The sequence below is a fragment of the Styela clava genome, chromosome 9, assembly GCF_964204865.1.
Source record: "Styela clava chromosome 9, kaStyClav1.hap1.2, whole genome shotgun sequence".
Taxonomy (NCBI): Eukaryota; Metazoa; Chordata; class Ascidiacea; order Stolidobranchia; family Styelidae; genus Styela; species Styela clava.
The window spans coordinates 2,816,425-2,841,716 of record NC_135258.1 but is presented as its reverse complement, the minus strand read 5'-3'; the positions used below and the strand labels follow the sequence as shown (position 1 = coordinate 2,841,716).

Here is a 25,292-nt window from a genome sequence, read left to right as displayed (position 1 = left end):
TATCTAGAAATAATTTTATTAACAAATCACTAAAATCAAGCAAGCGGTAAAATACAAAAATATACATTTTCTCTCCTTACAGTGTTGTTAGGAACATGTACTAAATAAAAGAGTTTGGCCCAAAGTTGTCAAGTAAAGCAATAGCCTGAATAACATCTGATACATCATGGAGTTGGAGGGAAACTTTCACCAGTCCCAAAGCCGTCGCTCATGAGTCCGAAGTTTGCAGTCTGCACTATCGTAGTTTTTTGAATACAGATTTCTCAACTTAAAGTTCGAATTGCAGTTCCAAATGGTTTATAATTCAAATAAAACGACCTTTGGAATACAAGAATTATACCGAGATACTTTTTTCCTATGGTGCAGGGGTGTTTGGTACAAAGCCCCTGCCATGAATGCATAAATTTGAGATTCGAACAAAACATTCCGCCACGTTTAATTAAGACTAACAAATTAGTAAGTATATAGTTAAGGTTAGGAATAATTAAAAAAGTTATATTTCCAGTGCAATCCGCATTCCAAACTCTAACTGGATAATTACTAATTTTGAACATTTGCGAGGGTTTGCACAAAAAATCATTGATATCTGGACCATATAAAAAACATATTACTAAATTAATCTGATTTTGAATATCCATAGTAACAAGCACATCGCAGAAAATATAACAGAAAACAAGAATATACATGCATCAGAGTAATGGTGCTGAAGATGCTACCATTTGAAAAGTTCACATAACTAATATTTAGTTAAGACTTCCTCCACCAACTATACATTAGAACAGGGGTTCCTAAACGGCCCACCCAAGGGGAGCGTAGACAATTTTATGAGGGGGTGTGAAGCTTATTAGAAAAAAAAATCGTTAGCTTTGATCTTGCCTGCCTTATTTTGGATATTTATGTTCTATTCACATATTTTAAACAGGTTTTTAGAATGGGAATATACTTTCTTCTCAACATCTGTTATTTGTAGCTTATTGTTGGTTATTTTTGAGGCGCGAGACTTGACTTATTTTAAAAGGGGCCGTGGCCTAAAAAATTTGAGAACCACTGCATTAGAAAGAAAATTAGGGGCTCCCAAAGTATGCGAACCAAGATGGCGGACATCGGAATGTAATATGTGTACTAGGTTAGGGTTAGGCCATAATTTTAGCTATAAATACTACGGGAGGCTCTTGGCTAGTCTTCGAACTGATAATAGGACTAAAATTGGAAAAAAAATTATCGCCTAACCCTAACCTGTTACCCATGTTACGTTCCGATGTCCGCCATCTTAGTTCCCATACTTCGGGAGCACCGAAAATTAAATTATAATAACTGGTCAAGAGATGTATGATCGTTTTTTTTTCATGCTAATGATTATAACATACTTACACAATCACAGACTGTAACAGATGGAGAAGAACTTCTATATCACAAGCGAGAGAGGAAATCTAATCTCATGGCAAACCACAGACTCTCTTCCAGTTACCCAGATGAGTGTAAGATCAGCTGTTCAAACAATTGTTCCAAATATGAAAAAATGTCAGGTGGAAGATGTCTTAACCAACAAGCAGTAATGCTAATCATATTATAACAGCAAATTAGCAAACAAAATTAGATAACACATATGTAGTACAATTTGAATAAACAGGAAAGAATTCAAGAAAACATAACAGTACGAAGAAACTAACGAATTGCGAAACATATTAAAAACAACGAAGCATATACAATCTAGTTTAGTGTTATTTGTATGAAAGCCAGAATACATTTAGAATTTCATATTCAAAAATACTATTTTGGAATGCATTGAAAATAGCAATATTGGCAATCACTTCCAAAACATATGGAAGAATTCACTTATCAATGAGCATTGGTTGGACTTTGAACAAGAGAGCAATGCTCGAATACATGGACACAAAATTTGGTGCTCCGGAAGTATTCGTACCAAGATGACACACAACCGGAACAACCCTAACCTGATAACCATACTATGTTCAGGTTGTGCGCCATCTTGGTACGAATACTGCTAACCTGTTACCCATGTTACGTTCCGATGTCCGCCATCTTAGTTCCCATACTTCGGGAGCACCGAAAATTAAATTATAATAACTGGTCAAGAGATGTATGATCGTTTTTTTTTCATGCTAATGATTATAACATACTTACACAATCACAGACTGTAACAGATGGAGAAGAACTTCTATATCACAAGCGAGAGAGGAAATCTAATCTCATGGCAAACCACAGACTCTCTTCCAGTTACCCAGATGAGTGTAAGATCAGCTGTTCAAACAATTGTTCCAAATATGAAAAAATGTCAGGTGGAAGATGTCTTAACCAACAAGCAGTAATGCTAATCATATTATAACAGCAAATTAGCAAACAAAATTAGATAACACATATGTAGTACAATTTGAATAAACAGGAAAGAATTCAAGAAAACATAACAGTACGAAGAAACTAACGAATTGCGAAACATATTAAAAACAACGAAGCATATACAATCTAGTTTAGTGTTATTTGTATGAAAGCTAGAATACATTTAGAATTTCATATTCAAAAATACTATTTTGGAATGCATTAGAAATAGCGTTATTGGCAATCACTTCCAAAACATATGGAAGAATTCACTTATCAATGAGCATTGGTTGGACTTTGAACAAGAGAGCAATGCTCGAATACATGGATACAAAATATTGCGCTCCTGAAGTATCCGTACCAAGATGACACACAACCGGAACAACCCTAACCTGGTAGCCACTGTGTTCAGGTTGTGCACCATCTTGGTATGAATACTTCGGGAGCGCCCAAAATAGAAAGGTAATATAGGCACCATAGGGTTCCCATGACATCTTGAAATTGCAAAGGGAATTTATCAACGACACCTGGGTAAGATATATAAAGAACTGACTTCATAACAAAATCGAAATTGTAAAAGACCTTTATGGATACCCTGTATAAAACGTTCCCATACGTCATATAACAATGTTCCCATAAGAGGGAAAGAAAAACGATTTTCCAGCAACAAAAACAAGAATTTGGTGAAACAGTATTTTTATGCACATTTTTATACGTAGTATATATTTTACAAAACATCTCAAACTTGTCTAAAACCACAGATTGGTCATGGAATCTGCCATGATCCCACTCTGAGCATTTGAAAAGAATCGTTTAGCAATTAAACACTCAATCTAAACTGGTAAACAGAAAAAAAGACAACAGTACAGGTTCAAATCCAATGCCCACAATATATGCTTCTTGACCCGAGAAAAATTCTTTCTATATTTTACTATGGAAAATTTGATATGCTTATTTCGAGAGTTGGCGCTTATGAACTGATGTAAGTCTCGAATTCATTATTTTTTTAAAGGGTTTCTCTGCGTCCACGGCCGCATAAATTCCAATTGTTACGCCATTATTAGCTTATTGGCCTGTGATACGGAAATAGGCAAGAAAGTTATTGCTCGGGGAAACATCCGTATATTACCCTGTGTGTAATAAAAGGAATGACAAATGCTGGTCCAGAAAGAACCCAGCCCAGCCCTAGTAGTTTTTCACACAATGATGGATGTTTGTATAGTGAAGGCGTAGATAAGGTAAAATATGGTTTAAAAGATTAGACGTCTGTTAATTAAACGTTCTTTAAGCATAGCAGCCATTTCAGTACTTCCGTAGTGTGTGTACCATGTTAGGCAATAATTTTATTTCAATTTTCCTTATTTTAGTTCTACTACGAGTTCGGTGACTGCCTGTGTTAGTCAAGTGAATATACTCCCTGCCCATAGGTTTCAGTCCCGTTTCACAACTTGATATAGAATAGGCGAACAAAATAAGTTACCTCCATATTGGTACACACACTTGGAGCGCTTCCATTTCAGTAGATTCTGTCTCAAGCCTATTTCAGAGCTAGTATTAAGTAAAGGTATAGAAACTATCAAGAAATAAATAGCAATTTTTTTAAACAACACTGTTCGACCCAAAGAAGTTGGTCATGAAATAAATAGCTTTGTAAAAAATAAGGTGTAATATTCAACGCCATTAAAAATTTTAGTATCATTGTCCAGTTCCGCATCATTGAATCTCATTATGACATCATTTCCATGGTCTTCTGCTTCCTCCGCTGCTGCTTGATGACATGGATGACGTTTTACTCATTGCTGTCAAACGATCACTCGCTTTGGACTGGCGACTCAAGCGACCTAAAAACGGAAGCAAGGTTAAGTAAGAAAATGAATATGCAGAGGTAATAGAGCGAATTTCACAGCAGGCAATATTCGGCGCTCACAAATGGGCGCACCAAGATGGCGCACAACCTGAACCCTAACCTGGTACACATACTATGTTCAGGTTGTGCGGCATCTTGGTGCACATACTTCTGGAGCTCCAATACTTAAATTAAGTACCTTACATTTGGCTAATAAGTCTACCTGGCCAATGAAACGGAGTCTAATTTCAGCACTAAAAAATGAGTGTTTTTCCATATAGCCCTTCGATAAGATGGGCATAAAAATTGCTTCCCTGTTTATCAGTTAAGCACTAATATGGGCTCATAACTTTATATGGTTAGAATCAGGTCATTTTTTTTTTCAGGCAGAATCATTACCATAGAATTAACTATTCTTGACAATAAAGGGGTAATTTTAATCAATTTGAACAACCCATTAACTGGAACAATAAAATAACCTGTGAATATGGTGTGATAATTACCGCACTGTACGTCAATGGGTTAGGTAACAGCTGTGTTTTCCAGTCAGGTATTCGTTTTTCTCATAATCGGCAAAACCGAAGGGTCATAAATTAATCAGTTTATCTCCTGGTAGCGCTTTCTTATATCAAGGATAAACAGGGAGTGCTTCATCGCACCAGCCATGTTTTTAATGAGAATAAGACAAATAACAGCTGGCAGTCCAAAGTCATTAAATTAAATAATGTGATTGGAGGACACTGTGGAGGTGAATAATACATCATAAAATATATTAACCCAGATACAAAGTTCACACAAAGACTCGTGCGAAAAATGCATGAATCAAGAAGAAACAAAAAAAGCATAGCCACCCAATAATACCCAGAAAATCCCTCCCCAAAATCAGGTCAAGAATTGGTTCCAGAAAAGTGACTTAATAGCCGGGAAATACAGTATTCAAAAAGAATTACTGAGATAAACTTGTACAATTTCACCGACTAGTCAATTGTCATTGCCGTTTACGAGATGGAGTTATTTTAAGGGTTATATTATTTGTCATCTGACAAGTCTAAAATATTCAACATGATAGGAGTTGGTCATCAGGTCTACAACACCTTTTGATATACAAAGAAAATATAAAAATAGAAGAAACAAATAAAATTGAGCTGTACCAAATAGGCTCACTGACATATTCTAGTGGTAACAATATTAATATTCTTATAAAATCCTCTTATATAAAACGTTACGGGACATTAAAAATGTGATATGATATCACTTTTTTTTATATCAGAAGCGGTTGCTGGATTAACGGTAAAATTTTTAAAATTACAATCAAAGTATTCAAGTTTGTAGAGAAAAATAATAAGATAAATATTTTGGCTAGGCAGGCTTCTCAATTGAACTGAATTCCTCCGCTTAATTTCGACTTGCATTTAGCATGCAATAAATAAACTTAACATACTTCCTGTATCATTCGGGACCAAGCTCTCATCCAGATAATGATTTATTCTGTCCAATTCTTCTGAGGAGAATCTTTTGAGTCTGTGATTAGGACTGGCGTCAATCGGTCCATCTTCAGCCATGGATCGATTATTTCTCAATCTCTTTGCAATGTATGCGGGTACACACGAGGGCGGTAGAGTACCAGTAATGAGCCCTTCTGGTATCTTTTGCCCGAGAACCTTTAATCCTTAAATAGTATGAAAACAAAATTAAAGTTGTTTTTAATATTTAAGCATATTCTATCGTCAAAAAGTGCTAAAATCTAGTCAAAATGAGCTAGTTGTTGTCAGAGGGTTTATTACTATTAGTATATAAAAGGGGTAGGAAACCCGAGAGGACGACTAAGCCACTTATCAGTTCATGTTGGGTAGTTGCCCAATTATTTTGATTCAGATAGGTGGACTCGATAAAAGAGGAAGTCCTAACTGGTCAGGTGAGAAGTCCAGCAATCCTTATTTACGAAAAATTCTTTCATTTTTAAACCTGGATCTGGCCCAAGTACAATTAAACTCAACTTGTGCTAGTTCAACTCAAATCAAATTTTGTTGCAGTAATAAAGTTCACCGCAGAACAATTCTCAAAGCCAAGAAGACTGATAAAAACTTATATTTGCTATTCCCCAGGGCAGACAAGAATTCCAATCCTAAGCAAAGAAACTGTTAATTTGTGCTATCAATTAGCTTTCTGTGGGAATCCCACAGTGGTGTGTCTAACTTTCCTGCCGCCCAGGGCGAGTTTTTGATATTGCTGCCCCTTATACCTAACTTCAAATATAATTCGGGGGATAAACAAATTATAGATGTTGTTATACATGAGAATAAATAAATTGAAGGTCAAGTAAGAGTAAAATTAGGGTCTCCCGAAGTATGCGAACCAAGATGGCGGACATCGGAATGTAGTATGTGTACTAGGTTAGGGTTAGGCCATAATTTTAGGTATAAATTCGAACTGATAATAGGACTAAAATAAGGAAAATTGGAAAAAAATTATCGCCTAACCCTAACCTGTTACCCATGTTACGTTCCGATGTCCGCCATCTGGGTTCGCCTACTTCGGGAGCACCGTAAAATGTTTGTACTATTATTATTTAAATCATCAAACTAAGCAACAAACTGACCCCTATAACGTGCTGCCCCTTTGGCCCCCTCCAGACATGCTACTGTGTTGGATTAACTACTTACCCTTCTATACCACAGTATCAGTATTTCAGAGTGCAGGGGCGAGTAAAACATTTTTTAAAACAGAGGTGGGCAAGGTTTTCGGACTAGGGAGCCCAACAATTTTGCCCCCCCAAACTGGCGGGCCATTGTTAAGTATGACGTAAAAGTTACATTTTTTGAACAATATTTACAGTGTTACAAAAGCAAAAATTGAAAATAATAAACCTAGTCCCGAAACTAAATTTAATTGCCATCCTCGAGCTGTTTTTTTTAGTTGAAACGTCAAAAATTTGTCTTTAGTTCGGTTGTGATAGCATCAGGCGGGCCAGATTGAATTACCTGCAGGCCGTGATTTGCCTCTGTCAGGTTTAAAAAGACACTAGCAGCAATTTCTACACAACATCAGAAATAACTAAATGAAAGAAAAGGTAAAATTGAACAACCTTACCTCCAGAAATTATAAAAATATTGTCAAATCCGCGTTCTACCATGGTGGTCGCTGCCATGGTTGCAAGTTTTTCATCTTCATCATAAAGTACGATTATTTTGCCAACTTGATTTTTCTAATTAAACATACGATAACGAGTTGAGGAAAAAATGTTCATAATAACTACTAAGTCTGGTAGTGTATGTACAAGGTCATGGTTTGGCCGTAATTTTATTCTGATTTTGTATATTTTAGTTCTATTACAAGTTCGGGGACTGTCTGTTTATCCAAGTGAATATATACGCCCTGCCCATAGGTTTCCGTCCCTTTATACAACTTGATGTAAAATAGGCAAACAAAATTAGTTAGGGTACACATACTTCTGGAGCGCCCACTTATGCACACATAAACTATGGCACTCAAACTGTACAAAAAGCACGAGTGCTACGGACTCATAATGCTAACTAAATCTCCATTAAAGATTGAACAAATGAGTGGTTTTTATGCTTATTAAAGAGGAATAAAGAATTTCAAAACAGATGAAGGAAGGAATTTAAACGACAAAGGTCGTAAACCACCGACTTTAATTAGTTACAACCTTTTGGATTTTTTTGTGTGTTGTTTATTAAATTGATGATGGCAATTTACTTTTCATTTTAACAAATTTACTATTCAATACAAGAGTCATAAAAATAAGGGTTAAACTATAAAATAATGACAAATGAATCAAAAAATTAATGTCAAAAGGATACATATTCCAGCATTTCTCTTGTAAAATTATTTGTTGTCCTTGACAGCCTTGCAGTTGGGGAGTTGATAGCTGAAATATAATCATTTGTTACAGGAATAAACATAATATCTATTTAGGTTTCCCTTGGCAACGTCAGGGTTTGATATTAAACAGCATCTTGATAAATACAGTGAACATTGGATTTAAAATTTAACAGGAACACGATGCCATGTCGGCTGTTAAAGCCACGGACGTGACTATGTTGGGATTCTAGGTCTCAACTTAGACGAAAGATAAATGTGACCACAGAGATTTTGACGTATACAATTTCTTTTTACCTTGGCTCCCAAATGGACATGATCACAGCTCTGAATCCAGTATCCACAGAAACATACCAGCTCCAACTTTACATCCCTATGTGGGACACTGAATAAATATCTATTAAAACTTACCTCCTATTATATGGCCTCTATCATATTCATCTTGATCTCTCACATCCACCACAAGATAAGGACACAATGGGTATGGCTGCATTAACCTCATTTCTTCTTCTGAGATGTTATTGCCTTGCTGAGCAACATGTCGAGGCTCGCTTGGACCACCTAAGTCTGCTTCTCCTACACCACTGATGACGCTGAAAAGAATAGAAAAGGATGTATTATGGTGTATACCTAACCCATATAAGGTTCTAGCACGACGTTTATTTCGGCGCTCCCGTAGTATGTGTACCAGGTTAGGTTTAGGCCATAATTTTATTCCAATTTTTCTTATTTTAGTTCTATTATGAGTTTGGAAACTGGCCAAGTGACTCGCATAGTTTTTGTACCTGAAATTATGGCAAAGCCGTAACCTGGTACACATACTATATGGCAGTCGTCAGTGAATACCTCTTATATTAGGTGCCCAGTAACACTGACATGGGCCAAAGTATGGGCCGCGGGCCAAATCCAACCCGTTGGGTAATTCAATCTGGCCCGCCTGACAATCCAACTAAACCAAATTTCGATGTTTTAGCTAAAAAATAGCTCAATGAATTTGTTGAGATTGTGATTAACTTTAGTTTTGGCATGAGGTTTATTGTTCTCCACTTTACCTTTGGAAACACTGTAAACACTGTTCATAAAATGTAACTCCTTATGTCACACTCACATGGCCCACCAGTCTAGGTGGGCAAAATTTTTGGCCACTGGTTCAAAAACCTTGCCCACCTACTGAGAGTGTCTGCCATTCACCCTCAAAAAAATGCCATATAGCCCCATATAGGAACCGATTGCCAGTTTGGGACAGCCCAGTTTAAATTTTCCCAATTCACAAAATAGTCTACAAAATCTATGTCTTATCCTTTGATCTGCTTTAACAAACATCAACAAACCTTTGTAGGGTTGACCTTGAAGATACAACACTTTCAATGTCATTATCATCACCGTGTGTCTCACCAGAGTCGCTATGGTTTCCATTTAACGTTGCATTAGAAGTAACTTCAGATCGCGGTGTGCCTTTGAAAAGAAATCTCGTTTTACATTGTAACGGATTATTGTGACTTTGGCAAAGTCATACATTCTAAGATGCGAGATGTTTTTGCGGCACCACCCCAAACAAGGAATGTTGGGAAGAATTTAAAATATTTTCATTGGACTGATTATTATACACAAAGTTGTACATATGGAACGTTTTGCTAAACTGTTGTTGTTTGGTGAGAATCCCTTTTCCTTTCAACTAAAGGATTGATTCAAAATTTTCAAAACTTATATATGGATGCAGCCACTCGAAAGCTATTACTTCTATTTTATTTTCAAACTTGTTCTTGTGTCCAAAAGGATCTGATTTTCAACCCAAAAATTTCACTCATTCATTTTAATCCATGGGAGCACTTTTTATGATATATGACAGGGGTGGGCACAATTTTTTAGTATGAGAGCCGCATGCTACAAGTCAGAACTTGAAAAGAGCCACAGAATTTGTGAATTTATTAATATTATCGAAATACCATGAACAGAAAAGAAATTCACACAAGAGTCTAATAACAATAAATAGATAAACAAGGCAGCTATACTCAAATATATGCACAATTTGAGCTCATTTAATTTTCGTTTCCTTATAGCTGATTTCCGAGGGTAGTCTCGTAAGAGGTTTTCATGATTCGTTTCATGGTTCCGTTTAACATTGTTGACTTTATTCTGACTTAGTAGCTTATGACAGATTAAGCACAAAGTTTTATTCTCCTGACTAGTAAATGCGTATTCTTCTTCCCATTCTGACATGACAACTCTGTTTTCATCTTCGTACTTTCGTTTTTTAATTGAGGACATATCGCACAGTACTTAAGAGTTAGACCAGTGTTCTTCAACCGGGTATACGGTATACCCAAGTGTATACCAGACCATAAGTTGGGTACAACTGATAAAGGGTATACGAAAGGTGTACAGCCCAAATCAGGAAATCTAAACCCCAATATATATAATAAATTATAAAATATTCAATTGGAGACAACAATGCAAACGAGGCGCACATGAAATATAAAATGTTACTAACGCTAAGAACCGACGTGAGCACATTGTTACATCCCAAATTATATAGATAATACGGTCATGTGTCTGGGTTGGTGATTTCGGCTGCCATGCACTTTGTTTCATTTACGTCAAACATTATTCCCGTCGACGCTAAGGCAGTCAGTGAACTTTATAACTTGCGTTCACTAGCCTATTAGATTGCATGATGATATTGCAGTACAATATGTGCTTAAAATTTATTGTTTATTTGAGCCTTAAATAAACATTGGTATTTTAGGGGAACAAAGTTCTTGAAAAACTGTAAAAGGTATACTTTGATAAAAAAAAGGTTGAAGAATACTGACTCAGACTAACCAACCACAATCAATCTGCAATACCGCCGACGCATCAATAAACATTGACCATTGTGACGAAAGATTTGCTGACTTGACTGACTTAAATTCAAAATTCAACGCTACAGCGATTTTCATACTAAAACATAATTTGTCCTAATCATTGACGAAAACTTCTTTACGACTTTTAATAACCTAAAAAAGTTTACATTATCTTAGTTAAAATTTGGATAATAATTTATGTTAGCAAGAAGAGCCGCACAAAAAAGTCTGGCGAGTCGCATGCGGCTCGCGAGCCACGGTGTGAGCACCCCTGATATATGAGATCAGGCTTTTCACTCATGCTTGTCTGCCAACCTTTTGAGCAAACTCCGGTGCTCAGCTAAGGTTTTACCGGTACCGTTGCACAACATTAGTGTCCAGTCAAAAATGGTAACATTGCTCTCATGTTTTAGTATGTTCTTGGAATGGGAACATTTTCTAGGATACATCGGAACAATTTATTCTAGCATGCTCATCTGCCAGTCCTTCCAGCAAACTCATCAAAGGCCACGTTGGTAACAGTGTGTAACATTAGTGTCCATATAATTAAGCATTCCTCTCATCTTTAAGAATGTTTTTGAAATGGTAATTTATTCAATATTTGGAATGGGAATTGAATTATGACACATGGATTCACTTTATTCCAACGCATTTATACGGCAATCATTTTAGTAAACTTAGATCTCAGTTTACCAGTGTGCTCATAATCATATTTCCTGGTATGCAATTTATATATTCAAGCATAGCTCTCTTGTTTTGGAATGTTCTCGGAATAGTAAATCATTAGATTCTATAAAGTCACACAACCTACCTATTCCATCATATTCATCTTCATCTGCCATTGCTATATTTGCAACTTGGAGAACCTGAAAAACAATAAAATGATTGGTCGCAGAAAAATACTCTCACAAGATTATGAACCTAAGAACCTATGTAGGGCAAGCATAGGTAAAATCCTCCAAATGCTTGGTAACATGAGCTGGTACTCCCGAAGTATGTGAACCAAGATGGCGGACACCGGAACGTAGCATGTGTACCAGGTTGGGGTTAGGCCATAATTTTATTCCAATTTTCCTTATTTTAGTTCTATTTCGAGTTCAGGGACTAGCCAAGTGACTCCCGTAGTATTTGTACCTGAAATTATGGCTTAACCCTAACCTGGTACACATACTATGTTCCGGTATCCGCCATCTTGGTTCACATACTTCTGGAGTACTATGAGCCAGCAGGATTTCAATGCCAAGAGGCTTTGAGTGGGTGTTTGCTGGAAGCCTTATTCAGAGCCATTTTGTACCTCTCGTAAGTTCACACCAAAACCAAATAATATCAAGAAACAAGTGGGAGCATGTCTGGAGTCCTATTCGAGGTCAATTTTATATCCCTTAGACTGTTTACATTACTACTATATATGTTAAAAAGCAAGCAGGTGCTCGTCTTTTTCACAGCCAATTATACCTCCTGCACTGTTTACACTACCACACCGTATAGGATAAGTATCATCAAATTAAAATTATCAGGCTGAGTAAACAAAGTATACATTCAAAAGCAACTTTTACTAAAAAAAGGAAAGAAGGTACAAGGAGAAATTAAATACAAATAATTTTAAATTAAATATGGCCTTTTCGGTCGTATTGTGAGACAAATAAAACAATTCTAATTATTCATAAATCATGAAATATTGAATATAACTAATTTTAAATCAGTTCAATTATCCAGTTTGACCTAATCATCCCTGAGTACCCCTATCCCATATATGGCCCTAGCTAGTATATGATACTAACTCAGTAGCATAGAGGCGGCACACCGAAGCAGAGAGCTACTAGGAGTTAGGACTATTTAGAATCATAGTGTAGAACTAATTCTAGAGTCTTGCTGCATGCTAACACAATATATTTCTGGAACGTTTGAGTTAGTACGCAGCAAAACTCTCAAATTGAACAGGGTAGTTATCTTTATTCTTGCCACAGCTTCTGCATACGGATCCACTTCTACAAAGGCATAGAGCAATTAAAGGTAGTTAGTTTTGCGTAACTCCAGCTGATAGTTGCGTAGAACTTAAAGAGTTGCCAAACACAGATTGGTGTGACTCAAAGCAGTTTATGTCGATATATCGGTAATAATAATAAACTGCTTGTCTGAGGAAGTCTGACTCTGGTCGGACAAAACGTTACAGAAATACATTTGTGTTAGTGTGCAGCTGGACTTTTTAATTGGATAGAATAGTCATGTTTATTCCAGCTACAGTATCCTTGCAGTATATGCATACAGATCCACCAGCATAAAGGCATGAAGAAAAGATAGGAAGTTAGTCTCGCGCAACCCAACTCAAATTAATAAAAAAAAAAATTCAAATTTTTGGTCATTTAATATATTTTTCTGGTAGGTGCACACAGACTGTCAACGGGTAATAGAAATAGCACTCAGAGAGTTCAGTAAGTGAAAATAAAAGTGGGCACTTAAGACTGAAGAGCTCTTGAAAATCTAACTTCAAGAGAGAATGAAATAAACAGTGATGTAACTGGTGTTGGTCAACGAATTACAACTTTTGCCAATTTCTCCAATTCAGAGAGAAATAAAAATTAAATTATTAGAATTCATCCATCCCTGTTGCAATAGTTCCCTGACTGATTTAATAACCTGAGTGCCCTAGATTTGAACTCTTTAAATATAATAGGAACTCAGAAAAGCATTGTGCACAATGAGAAGGGTTACAACTAGGGCTGTCTACTAGTGTCACAAATTATTATATTATTACTGCTGTTGGCCAGGATGAATTACTTAATCGAATTACACTTTCTGCAAATTTTTGTTGAGCATAACCCAATGTAAAGTCTATTCAAGATGAAAAAATGATTTACCTATTTGCAGTGTTCCCTCTTAGGTGTGCGAGCGCACACATCTTTCAGAGGCTGCGCACACGCATAGATTTACTGCGCACAGCATTACTGCATGTAATGTTCTTGGTTGGTAGGTTGAGAAAATTTGTTGTTAGCCCACCCATTACCCGGTTAGAACGCCAAAATTTCTTCATTGGTTTTTGCACAAATATTAGTCATTTCCAAAAAAGTGCGCACACGTCAAAATTTCTGCGCACACATACTACAAAAAATTAGAGGGAACATTGCCTATTTGAATATAGCAATCCATGGTAATACGACTCGGGAACCTTCAGGACAGTGGTTGTCAACAAGTGTCCACAGACCCGCCTATAACTTTTTTTTGGGGGGGGAGCCGTGTTTATAAAGCATATTGTTGACTACACGTTTCCATGTTTTGAAAATTATTACAACTTTATATATCCAGGATGTGTCGTAGTATTAAACGGTTACAAAATGTCATTCACACATTATTCCTTTTGGAAACAATCCTTATTCTATGTCACGATACACGAATAAAACATCTATTGTGACCAAACAAAAGGCTGAAGTTGAAACAAGGATACGGAAGGATTATATTGAATGAATGACAACAGTACAATCGAACAATTTTTGGCCGTTTATTTATCTTTTGAAAAATATTCGTTTTTCGGGATGCGGTGCGCAAAAACAGAAGACTATTCTTTAAGGGGTTAACATTTTTCATTTATAATCCAAAGTCTATGCAATACAGCGTCCATTCCAGATAGGTTAAGTTAGTATTATTGGGGAAGCAGCGTTCAATTTCAACATATCTATATCGGAATCCATATCCAATACTGACATTTTTTTACTTCTGCCTTTATTACAAACTAACAAGGCAAAGTGATCTCAAAATTGCGTCACCTATCCCTCTATGTCTACATATTGACATATGATGGATCTAAACAAATAAGGTATATTATGACCTCATAGTTGTTATGGACACACCTCAATATACATAATCAAATATCATAACCTGTGGGTTTTATATTTCAGTATCTATGGGACAATGACCAGTATTTCTAAACCTTTTCATACTCGAATCAGGTAGATCTAAAAATACGATCTTTTTTTTGGAGTGTTTTCACAATTTTTATCTGACAAGGCTCTGTAGAGGCAGCCACTGAAGACGCAGAAACCACAAATGTTTTTTTAAAAAAGACCATATTTTTCTAATTTGGCATAGTCTATCTAAATTACCACACCAAGAACCGACTATTTGAAAATCTATATGTTTATGGTAACCTGAATCTTTTTGATTCGACAGCCTACTTATTTTATTATACCTTGGGTCAGGTAGGGAGCAAGTTTAAGATATTTAACCTGCGACCTGTCCTAAGCCAGTTATTTCCAGAGGGGGCAATTTGGTAAGTGCGTCCTGAAAATTACCACAATTGTGCTAAACAAAACTACCGCTAATACATGACTGAAATGAAAATTTGAAAAGATGCGTTCAGAGCAGCAGCAGCGCACCTTTCATTAGATAAAGGGAAACGCTATGACGGCAATGACGCTATGTTGTTTTGTTGACATTGCCTTATTCTTTAGGTCCTACATGTTTGCAAACTTCAAAAAGCATAAAATACACTTTAACGATCACAAAATTCTATTTTATTTGAAGGCAGCAAATGGGAAAAGATACAGTTGGGAACCACTGCACTAAGCCATCAGCATCCACAAAACCTGGTATAAATCCCTTATCGAAGCAGAGCAATGGAAATAAAAATACCAAATAGAAATCATAATATCATTACTCACCAGTTGAGCAAATGTGGTAACTTTCATTCGCTTGAACAATTCATTCTTCCTATATCTGTAATCTGAAAAAAACGATAACAGTTGTAAACTTCTACGAACATCATCACATTTTGGAAGTGATCAGTTTAAGACATGCAGCTGGTTGCATTCGATACAATTAAGTAACTGAAATAAACTAAACAGAAAATGTTGCAGTCGATCCTATATCAGTGACTGCTAGTTCATAGAGTATTGAATCTAGTCACGATGGAAAAGAGTGTCATTTTCAAAACAATTCAGTCAGGTAAAAATATTGTTTTCCTTCTTCCGAGCGAAAGAAGTGAGTAAGCATCACAAAAAAGAATTAGTTAAACTTCTTCCACATTGTAAAAAATTTAACATCAAAATGACATTTATTATGTGTATCTCCCTTACTTTCACAATATTTGTTTAAATAAGCATGCAACTGCTTTTCTTGTTATAGTTGATCTACCGGTATGTATGTCTGACCATGGTTAGATGTAACGTTACGGAAATATATTTGTGTTAGTGTGCAGCAAGACTCTTGAATCACTTTGTATACCTCAAACAGTTCCCGTTTTCACCTTTTTCAATATGTTTCATTCCATATTTGGAAATAATATTTCAGAATGCAATCGGAATAGTGAATTATTCCATTTAGGACATCCTTAACACAACCATGTCCAAAATTATATAAAAAGATTATGAAATATTAGTTTACCTTGAATATGAATATAAACAATCAAACAATATTAAGCTGTGCATTTGTTCGAAATATATTTTCTGAATGCCAGAAAAATTATCAACATGAATAAAAATACTATGCAATTCAAGAGTCTTGCTGCACACCATCACAATTGTATTTCTGTAACATTTCGTCTGCCCAAAATCAGACTTTCTCAGACAACCACTTCACAACAATGACACGAAAAAAAAACATGCAGTTTGAATATGGCCATAAAAAAATTTGGTCAGAATTGAATTTTCATATTAAGCGTGACCAAACAATGAACAAACAATTATTTTTGCGAATTGTTTTGGTTCTTGGTATGTAGTACACCGGGGAGATATGACACAAAGAGAGAGATTTAACATTGCAGAAGCCATTGTTATAAGGCAGGCAATATTTATTTTTATTGAAGTAAGCAGCATTTATATCTTGTCCTGACCAGAGGCATCGTAAATAAATGTGTATATAACAATACTGCCATCCAGTACTCAGATTGAAGACTTCTAGACTGCGAGTACAAGTAATTTTTCAGAGTCGAAAATGTATAAGTAATTTTTCGGAGTCAAAAAATGTTATGTAAAAAATTATATCAAAACCAAGTGTTTCTAATAACACAAACCTGCACTCTGCTTTTCCCAGCTTGAGTGTAGAAGTTTGTTGACGTCTGGTCTTTTAAATTTTATTGGCATTATTCACGAGTTTGTCATTACATTTTTTACTAAGCTAAGTGACTTTATATAAAGTTATAAATGACCAAAACTGTGTGAGGTTAGAGAGTTGGACTTAACCTGACCCACTACACATTTAAAGTAATTTATCCGATTTCATAAAAGAATGACATTGTACGCTAATTTAGATAAAATTATAGCAAAATATAACTGAAAACCGATTCAGATGATCGAAATACATTTTTTTTTTTAAATTTGTTATCTTCACACCAAAAACACAGTTTAGGTCGAACTTGATGGCCTAAAATTTGATACATATGTATATAATAGCATGTAGAATATTTAAAACAAAATTAATTATAAAAAGATGGATCCTGAAATACCAAACTAGCTAAATATGAACATTTATAATTAAACTGTATCACATAACAAGCCCAGTTCCAAATGATGATAAATACCTACAAATCAACTTCCACGCCTAAGAAATAAATTGATCAAAGGAAGGAATGAAGAGCTCTAATCCTCCCTTGTTACATAACAATCATATATAAAAAATATCTTTCACTAATCTCGATATGAGTAGAACAGCTCATACCCACGAAACGATATCTGTTCATACAGAAATAAATTCATACAGTAGGATATCTTTCTTAACGATCTCACATACCAGACCTGTTTTCCACTAAATAACAACACAACTAAAAAAATACCTGACCACGAAAAAGCAAGGGTACTCCCGTAGTGTGTATACCAGGTTAAGGTTAATTTTATTATTAATATTATTTTTTATTTTATTCAGATTTTCCTTATTTTGGATCATTACGAGTTCGGGGGCCTGTCTGTGTTAGCCAAGTGAATATACCATACCTCCTGCCCATAGGTTTCAGTCCCTTTACACCAGGGTTTCCCAAACTGAAAAAGTTTGGGAAACGCTGCTTTACACAACTTGATGTAAAGTAGGCGAACAAAATTAGCTACCTCCATATATTGGTACACACACTTCTTGAGCGCCAAGAGTACAAAACAAATAATATATAAAAGGATAGCCTATCTACCGTAATTTCAGATGAAAGTCAGGTGTCATTATGATTAAAACAGCAAATACCCATAAATCAATATCGCCTTTATAATGAAGGAATTACAACCTTCACAAATCAATTAATCTGGCAGATCAGCAAATATTGGTATTATATATCCCTACCTGACATGCACTGGTAGACCGTGGTTCGCCATATGATGAGGGTATCTAAACTAGTGGTCCCCAGACTTCTTTAGCTTGCACTAATAAAACGAATATTAAAATCGAAGGCCGAAGCACACACAAAGCAATAGGTTTTTAAATTACCCATTATGCTAACTTCTACAAGATGCTATTGCCGATTTTTTAGAGTAAACAGTAATCACAATCTGATTAATTTTACTTTAAGAGTATTGCATATTCAGAATATTATGCTCACCCAGTCAATTATAATTCATAAAAGTTTAATTAAATAATTTACATCTAACATTAGTAGAGCTCACTTTGGCTGCATAGGTTGCCGTGGTTCTAAGAAAATTCGTCATAGGAAATTTCGCCTCATAGGAAAAATCGCCGCAAGAGCATTTTGCTGTAAACAGTTTGAATTGATTTGAACAATTTGATTTCTTAGGTAAAAGCATACCCTAACCCCATAAACCAAACTGTTTTTATCACAAATACTTGTTTTACAGCAAAATGTTCTTGCAGCAATATTCCATGTGGCGAATTTACCTAAGCAGCGAAATTTCCTGTAACGGGTTGTGATGACCCCAGTTGTTATAAAACCCTGTTTAAAATGAGAAACAATCAATTTTTATCCTTAAAACTCCGTGGAGATTAATCAAACATCCACACAAGAATGTCAAGTATCAATCGCGCACGTTGGCATGATTTATTTGGGTTATCTGCTTCTGATATCTCAACACAATAGGAGGTAATGTAAGCTCTTTGTTGGGGGATATCCGTGTTTATATAGAACCTCAGATATAAAAATAACAATCTCAATATGATTCATAAAGTTTAAATCTATACAAGATAATTTTATACTACAGTTTATTCCTGGCAAATAATATTTTTATTTTATTCTCACATATATAATCTGACTCCCTAAAAACAGTGAATTAATAAAAATTTGCATAAAAAGACGACACTACAAATTGGAACACGTCGTATGCAACTATCACAGAAAATGGCGATCCCTTAGTTTGGCAACTTTTCAACTATGCTTGTATGTAAGGATATATGATACTCTCTAATATGCTTGCGAGAAGTATTGTGATAATATATTTGGGCTTGTCTATGCATCATACATTATATACATACTCTTAAGAACAAACATTTTACCAAATTCAACATAACAGGTTTGAGTCTCTCTTTGATACTCACCCTGTAGACATATGTTATGCAAATATATATTTCAAACAAACATGATGAGATACTATCTAATTAGGCTTCAAGATTCTCCACTAATACCTGGCAACAAATCATATTTCTAAGAGCAAACAATTTCCCAAAACTCTAACAAACATATTTCTATATCAGGCACAAGTCTCTCCTTGACATTTACCCTGCAGACTCATGTAAGTCAAGGACCCATTGTCTGACAACCCAAGCAAATCCAAACTACCGGTCCCTCTCTTGGCAGGAAGTTAGATCGCTAGAGTAGCACTTGACGCAGTACTGTGTGAATATGAGATAAACAAGAGAGCTTTCACCAACTTTGAGCATTGGAGATTTGAATTTGAATGCTCTACATTCATGGTTTTTAAACGGTGACTCTGCCCTGCGAGGGGGACGTAGACAATTTTTTGAATGGCCGTTAAGCTAATTGAAACTAAAAATATTTGATAGATTTGACCTTATTTTGTACAGGGTGTACAAGAAGTTTCGCCCGATCCTAAAGTCCTTAAAACGAAATGATAATTTATTTTTTAATTGTAAAAAGATTTATAGTCAACCTGTATTGAATTGGATGTTATAGATGTTGGATGTTGTACTTATAAATTATCATACAATAAAATTTATTTAAATTTACATTTGTTTTAGCCGTAAAATCGGGCAAAACTTCTTGGACACCCTGTATATGTACATTACTTTATTGTTTAGAGATTGCGATCCATCCTCGTATTTTCAATGTGCTTTTTGAATAAAACATACTATCGCCTCACTAACTGTTATTTGTAGCTTATTGTTAGCTAGTTATATTTGAGGCGGGGGCGCGAGACTTGATTCTAAAAAGGGGATTTGAGAATGAAAAACATTAATTTTACTAATCATTCTAAACAGTCTACGAAAAGAGACTTTTACATGGCAAAGTTTTTGTTATCAATATTTGAGTCGAAAACTGAGTCTGAAAAAAATCCGATGTCAGGGATCAAAATCTTTCTTAAATAACCAGGTTAATTTCAAGGTACAAAATTAGATAGTTCATGAGGCTTCTCTACCAGTTATGTAACCCAAGCAAATCAACCCACAAGTCCCTCTCTTGGCAGGAAGTTGGATCGCTAGAGTAGCACTTGAAGCGATAAAGTGTGAATATGAGATAAATTCAATCAAAAAATAATTTAAATAGTTATTTATTTTTTGTCAAAAATAAACTGTTTACAAGCATTACATAATGTCCGTGCTATAGATTACCTATGTAATTTTAGAGCAATGCTCAAATATATGGTCGAGGAGATTGGTACAGTACCAAACAGTAATTGAGAACAGAATTTGCTGAAAATATTTGCGGATAAGCGTTACAGAATATAGTGTTCCATATTTCATGACAAAATGTTCCCATGTCCATAAATGATATAAAACAGCAAAATTTGTGAAATATCAGTTCCAACAGAATTCAAGTGAAAATATGAAAAAATAAAACTAAATAGCATGCAATGGCCAGTGGTTCCCATCCTTTTATGGCTTGTGGCCCCTTTCCGAAAGCTTTTAGCACTCATGGTCCATAGTCATGTCAGTGGTATTTTTGTATTGAGAACATGGAATTATCGTACAAGGGAAAAGTATACAAACAAGATCTCATTAAAACTAATTTGGAGATTCTGATTGCCCCCCAACAGCCCTATGGCCACCCTTGGAGATCACGGGCCCCGATTGGGAACTGCTGATCTAGAATATATTTGAAAAGAGATGACATTCTACAATGAAATTATTTAAACAATATACTTCATGAAATTCGACACAAATTATGGTACTGGTAAATTGTTAGAGGAGAACACTAATTTTGGTTATCTTGAAAAATTACTTTTGTTTAAGGAGACATAGCCAAAAATTTATAAATGGGGGAAGCGGAGTTATGAAATTTTTATTTGTTAAGTTAGACGGAATAAACTAGCGGGGCCTGCCAGCGAGTCTTGACAGTCTAAAAAGCGGTTCAAGCTACGTATAGGACAGAAAAATGCTTTTTTTTTATATTTTGAAAAGGGTGTGCATTGTACACCCAAAATAGAGGAAAAGGTTTATAAGCCTAAATTTATATCAAATAAAAATAACTTCCTTACTATAAACCAGGTGTTTTTAACCGAGGTTCCAAGGTCCACTATAATAGTGCCCTTAAGTATATAAAATAATGAATAATATATTCGAGAAACAACTTACTCATCTGCATTTCTTCAATTCTTTTCTCGTATCTTGTAACACTTGATCCTGTAATGAGAAACATAATTTAAGCAGTGCTAAGAAAATTATGCCAACAGAAAATTCCTTCTTAAAGTTCCACCTATTCCTAACCCCCATCAAGAGACTTATTAGGAGGGATGCTTGTGATATCAGAGGATCAAAATTACAAGTTCTTAAAATCCTGAACTACTTATATTAATAAATATCATAATTTCAAAGGTTATATTGCCACACTCATTCCTGTAACGGAAAAAGAGAGTTTGATAAGTGGTGCTAGGAAAATTCGTTGCTCATATGGTTCCATTGACGGCAATAATATCCTTTTGGAATATTTCATCAAGACGAAATTCAACCTGATACTCGTAGAAAATCTTTTCGATAGGAATTATGTAGATGGATTTTTTTTGGTTGTCATGTCCTATGCTCAAAATATCGTTAAAAACTCAAAAATAAAATTTTTTTAAATTATTTTAAAATATCCAAATCTACGTATATTGAATATCACCAATTTGAAAGATATTCAAGTATTCGATTATATTTGGACATCTCAGCCCATTGTGCTAATGTGAACACAAAAGTTATGAATGCGAGTTACATTATAAGTATAGGCTATTTATTTTCTAAAACAAAGTAACCATACAAAGCATGGTAAACCCACACCAAGAGTATAGATTACCCCATGTGGGGTCATAGGTTAAATCTCACGCAGTACATCATTATGTGCAAGGAGATTGCTGGACTTCGTGGCATTGCATAACCAATGGCTGGTTACTGTTTCAATGTTCAAATCGCGGAAATGTGCTTGAAAATATAAACTGGTAGATTGAGTATCCCAGCTACTAACAACCAAATGTGAAACACAGGGGTCCCAGACCAGGGATCGCGACTCCAAATTGGGTCCGATTGATAAGTAGTTAGGGTCACAAACAGGTCGTGGGGTCGGTGGAGTCGCTGAGATATGGTAGAGGATGGATGTACAAAACATCCAAGATTTGACAAACCATGTTATTTTTATCAGTTTACTGTAAAACAGGTCCATAGACCTCACTCTATGCTTATGCTATAGAAAATGTAGGTGATTATTGTGACATCACTGTTTGGTTTTAGCTTATTTTACTTAATACCACCACATGACCAAACTCAAAAATCCAGTGAAAGGAGCTCCAAAATTATATTGACCTAGGGTCATACTGGACACTTGAAAGTTTGGTTTTAGCTTATTTTACTTAATACCACCACATGACCAAACTCAAAAGTCCAGTGAAAGGAGCTCCAAAATTATATTGGCACTGGACACTTGAAAGTTGTCTTTGGGGTCGTCCTGAAAAAAGCTTGGGAACCCCCTGGTATGACACATAATAAAGCCACCTTCTTAACTTTCTTCTTCCCCTAACATAAATATAAAATCCGATAAAATCCAGGCATTTTACTCACCGGTATCTACCCTTGCCATAACATTTTTATATCGTGTGTTATTTGGAATTTTCCTCTGGAGAATCTGAATAATGAAAAAGTTTATAAAAGCAAATCTAGATGAAAGTTATTGCTCAATATTAGAAACATCATTTTTTCAAGTTGAAATAAGCTCATACTGCTCTAGTAGTCATGATTATGAAATATTTTATTGTAATACAGACAGGACAATTTCAAAACATTATATCAACATATAAACACACTGAACATATCTAAAGCTGAATTTCCATTGGCGCATGTGGTATTCTTTGGAACTTGTATTTTGAGTTATTAACTTTCAATATCATTATAAACAGGATGGCATGTCATTCCACCATCTAACTAAATAAAAATGAATCAGAACCGCATATAGTTGCAGTATATGTAATGATACACATCGTTGATCTGGGGCAGGCTGTCGGCCTTTGGAAAAAAGGAGTGCCTTGATACTTTGTGACATATATCGAAACAATGGAAGTCGCATATGGCATCATAACGAGATAAGGCCTATCATTTAAAAGATCAAAAGCACATTTTTTGATGTTCGGAATTTTGTTGCAAATCTGGACTGGAATAGTTAATTAGGTATTAATTTCGGTTCCATTACATTTGAACCCATGACAATTGCACTTGCATACTACCGCACTTATGATTTTTTTTTTTGTTTTACGGATATTTGAACCCATACTCACCCTAACCCATGGGTTTTAGCACCCGCATATAGATTGAACCCGCGGATATACGCATGGGTTCAAATGTACGTGGGTTCAAATGTACGGTCACCATTAATTTCAGATGCATGGACTTGATGGTCAAAAAAGCTGTAATCCACGAGCGGCCACCTGGACCTTCCTACGTCAGTCCAGCAATCGTCTCAAACATTACCGACTCTACTGGGATTTGAACAGAGAGTGATCAGACGTGCGATGACACCTAGTAGTCTTATTAGCGCAAGAAACACAAACTGTTGCATTAAAAAAACTTTACGTTGCTCACCTTCTTATCCCCGATCCCAGATAAATGATGTGACATTCCTTTGACAGAACTTCAATTTGGCTTATCTCTTTTGCTCTTGGGATTAAATATTTCATAAAAACTGGATAATTCAGTTTAAATCCCAGCAGTAAATTTTATAGTACAAAAATAGGAATGCAAATAAATATGATTAAACACAGGTAAAACAAACAAAACACAGGGAAACATGGAAATGGATGAGCTAATACAAAGGAGATCAACTCCAGTTCTGCCAGTTAAGGAATTTCAGAATTATTGACTCAGAGAGTTCAAGACTCTCAGAAAATCAAATTTTGGTATTGAAAACTTTTGCTATACAAGACCTCGTTAATTGTCTGTTGAGAATATTCAGCAACTTGATGCTTTCGGAATTTTTAATCTCGCTCACCCCTATTTAAAGTTTAAATATGCCAGATCTGACAATTTGATCTCAGCTCTGAGTATTTTAAAATATGACTCTAAAGTAAATATACCAGCTCTGGAATAAACTGTTAATTTTTATTATTCCTAATATTCAACTAAATGCTGCATCATTCAAACAAGATTTAAGAACTTTGACAAAAATAGATTATCCCAAAATTTCACCTTATAGAACCAAACTAATAAATCATTCGACTTTCTTTGGAAGTAATCAAGTTTTTGAACCAAATTTTTTGAGTTTAGGAAAAGTTAGAATTTTCTCAATTTATTTGGCTCATTCAACTTTTAGGAACTGTGGGAAATGTAATCTTTAAAGACTGGAGGAATGCGGGAATTAGTGATGTGGCATTTATACAGTACAAAAATTACTGTATTAAAACAACCCAGTGCTACAATAGTAGGCTACAATCAATATTTCAACGCAGATTGACTGTAAGTAGAATAGATTTTCTTACTGAACCATATTCCCGAAGACAAAGAAAAAATTTTCTGAGACATTGTAATTTTACTTGGATATGGCATTATCATATTATTGCAAGACACAACTTTATTCAGAATGCCTGTCCAGTTTGAGACTAAACGTTACGCCTACGGCACAGTTTATCCAAACTTGTTCACAGGGAGCTGTCTAAAACAAAGTTAAACATGAAATAACTGCAAAACTGTGAGTAAATACACGCAGACACAAGAAATAGCAAGAGGCCTGGCTAATTCTATTCCTGGTCTGGCTGGTCATTGATCTGCCACTGCATTTCGTCAGCTTTACAGGCTTCAACGGGTGCCACCGAACCGGTGGTGCTGCACCAGGTTACTTCGGGATAACTCCTCATAGTATCTTATAATACCCT

At 35.4% G+C, this 25,292-nt stretch overlaps 1 protein-coding gene across 2 annotated transcripts; it reads right to left on the bottom strand.

The window, feature by feature from the left end:
- LOC120329616 (centrosomal protein of 41 kDa-like) lies at positions 1-24,142 on the bottom strand. Of its 2 annotated transcripts, XM_078116256.1 has the most exons (11): positions 24,007-24,142; positions 22,993-23,056; positions 21,538-21,585; positions 15,522-15,583; positions 11,678-11,732; positions 9,355-9,478; positions 8,435-8,616; positions 8,005-8,072; positions 7,274-7,388; positions 5,625-5,852; positions 1-4,178 (listed from the first exon to the last, which is right to left on the bottom strand). In XM_078116256.1, the coding sequence occupies exons 1-11, from the start codon at positions 24,040-24,042 to the stop codon at positions 4,072-4,074; spliced, it is 1,089 nt and encodes a 362-aa protein (XP_077972382.1). In that variant the 5' UTR covers positions 24,043-24,142; the 3' UTR covers positions 1-4,071. The 2 variants fall into 2 exon arrangements, with proteins under 2 accessions (XP_077972382.1, XP_077972383.1); XM_078116257.1 differs by lacking the exons at positions 21,538-21,585; positions 22,993-23,056; positions 24,007-24,142 and adding an exon at positions 16,871-17,095.
- Between the last annotated feature and the right edge of the window lie 1,150 nt (positions 24,143-25,292).

Excerpts from the sequence above, each read along its gene's own strand:
- LOC120329616 (XM_078116256.1), bottom strand. The coding sequence starts at position 24,042 with ATGTCACATCATTTATCTGGGATCGGGGATAAGAAG. Across the intron at positions 23,057-24,006 it reads CTGGGATCGGGGATAAGAAG|ATTCTCCAGAGGAAAATTCC; the intron begins GTGAGCAACGTA and ends TTCATTATTCAG. Across the intron at positions 4,179-5,624 it reads GGTCCCGAATGATACAGGAA|GTCGCTTGAGTCGCCAGTCC; the intron begins GTATGTTAAGTT and ends TTCCGTTTTTAG.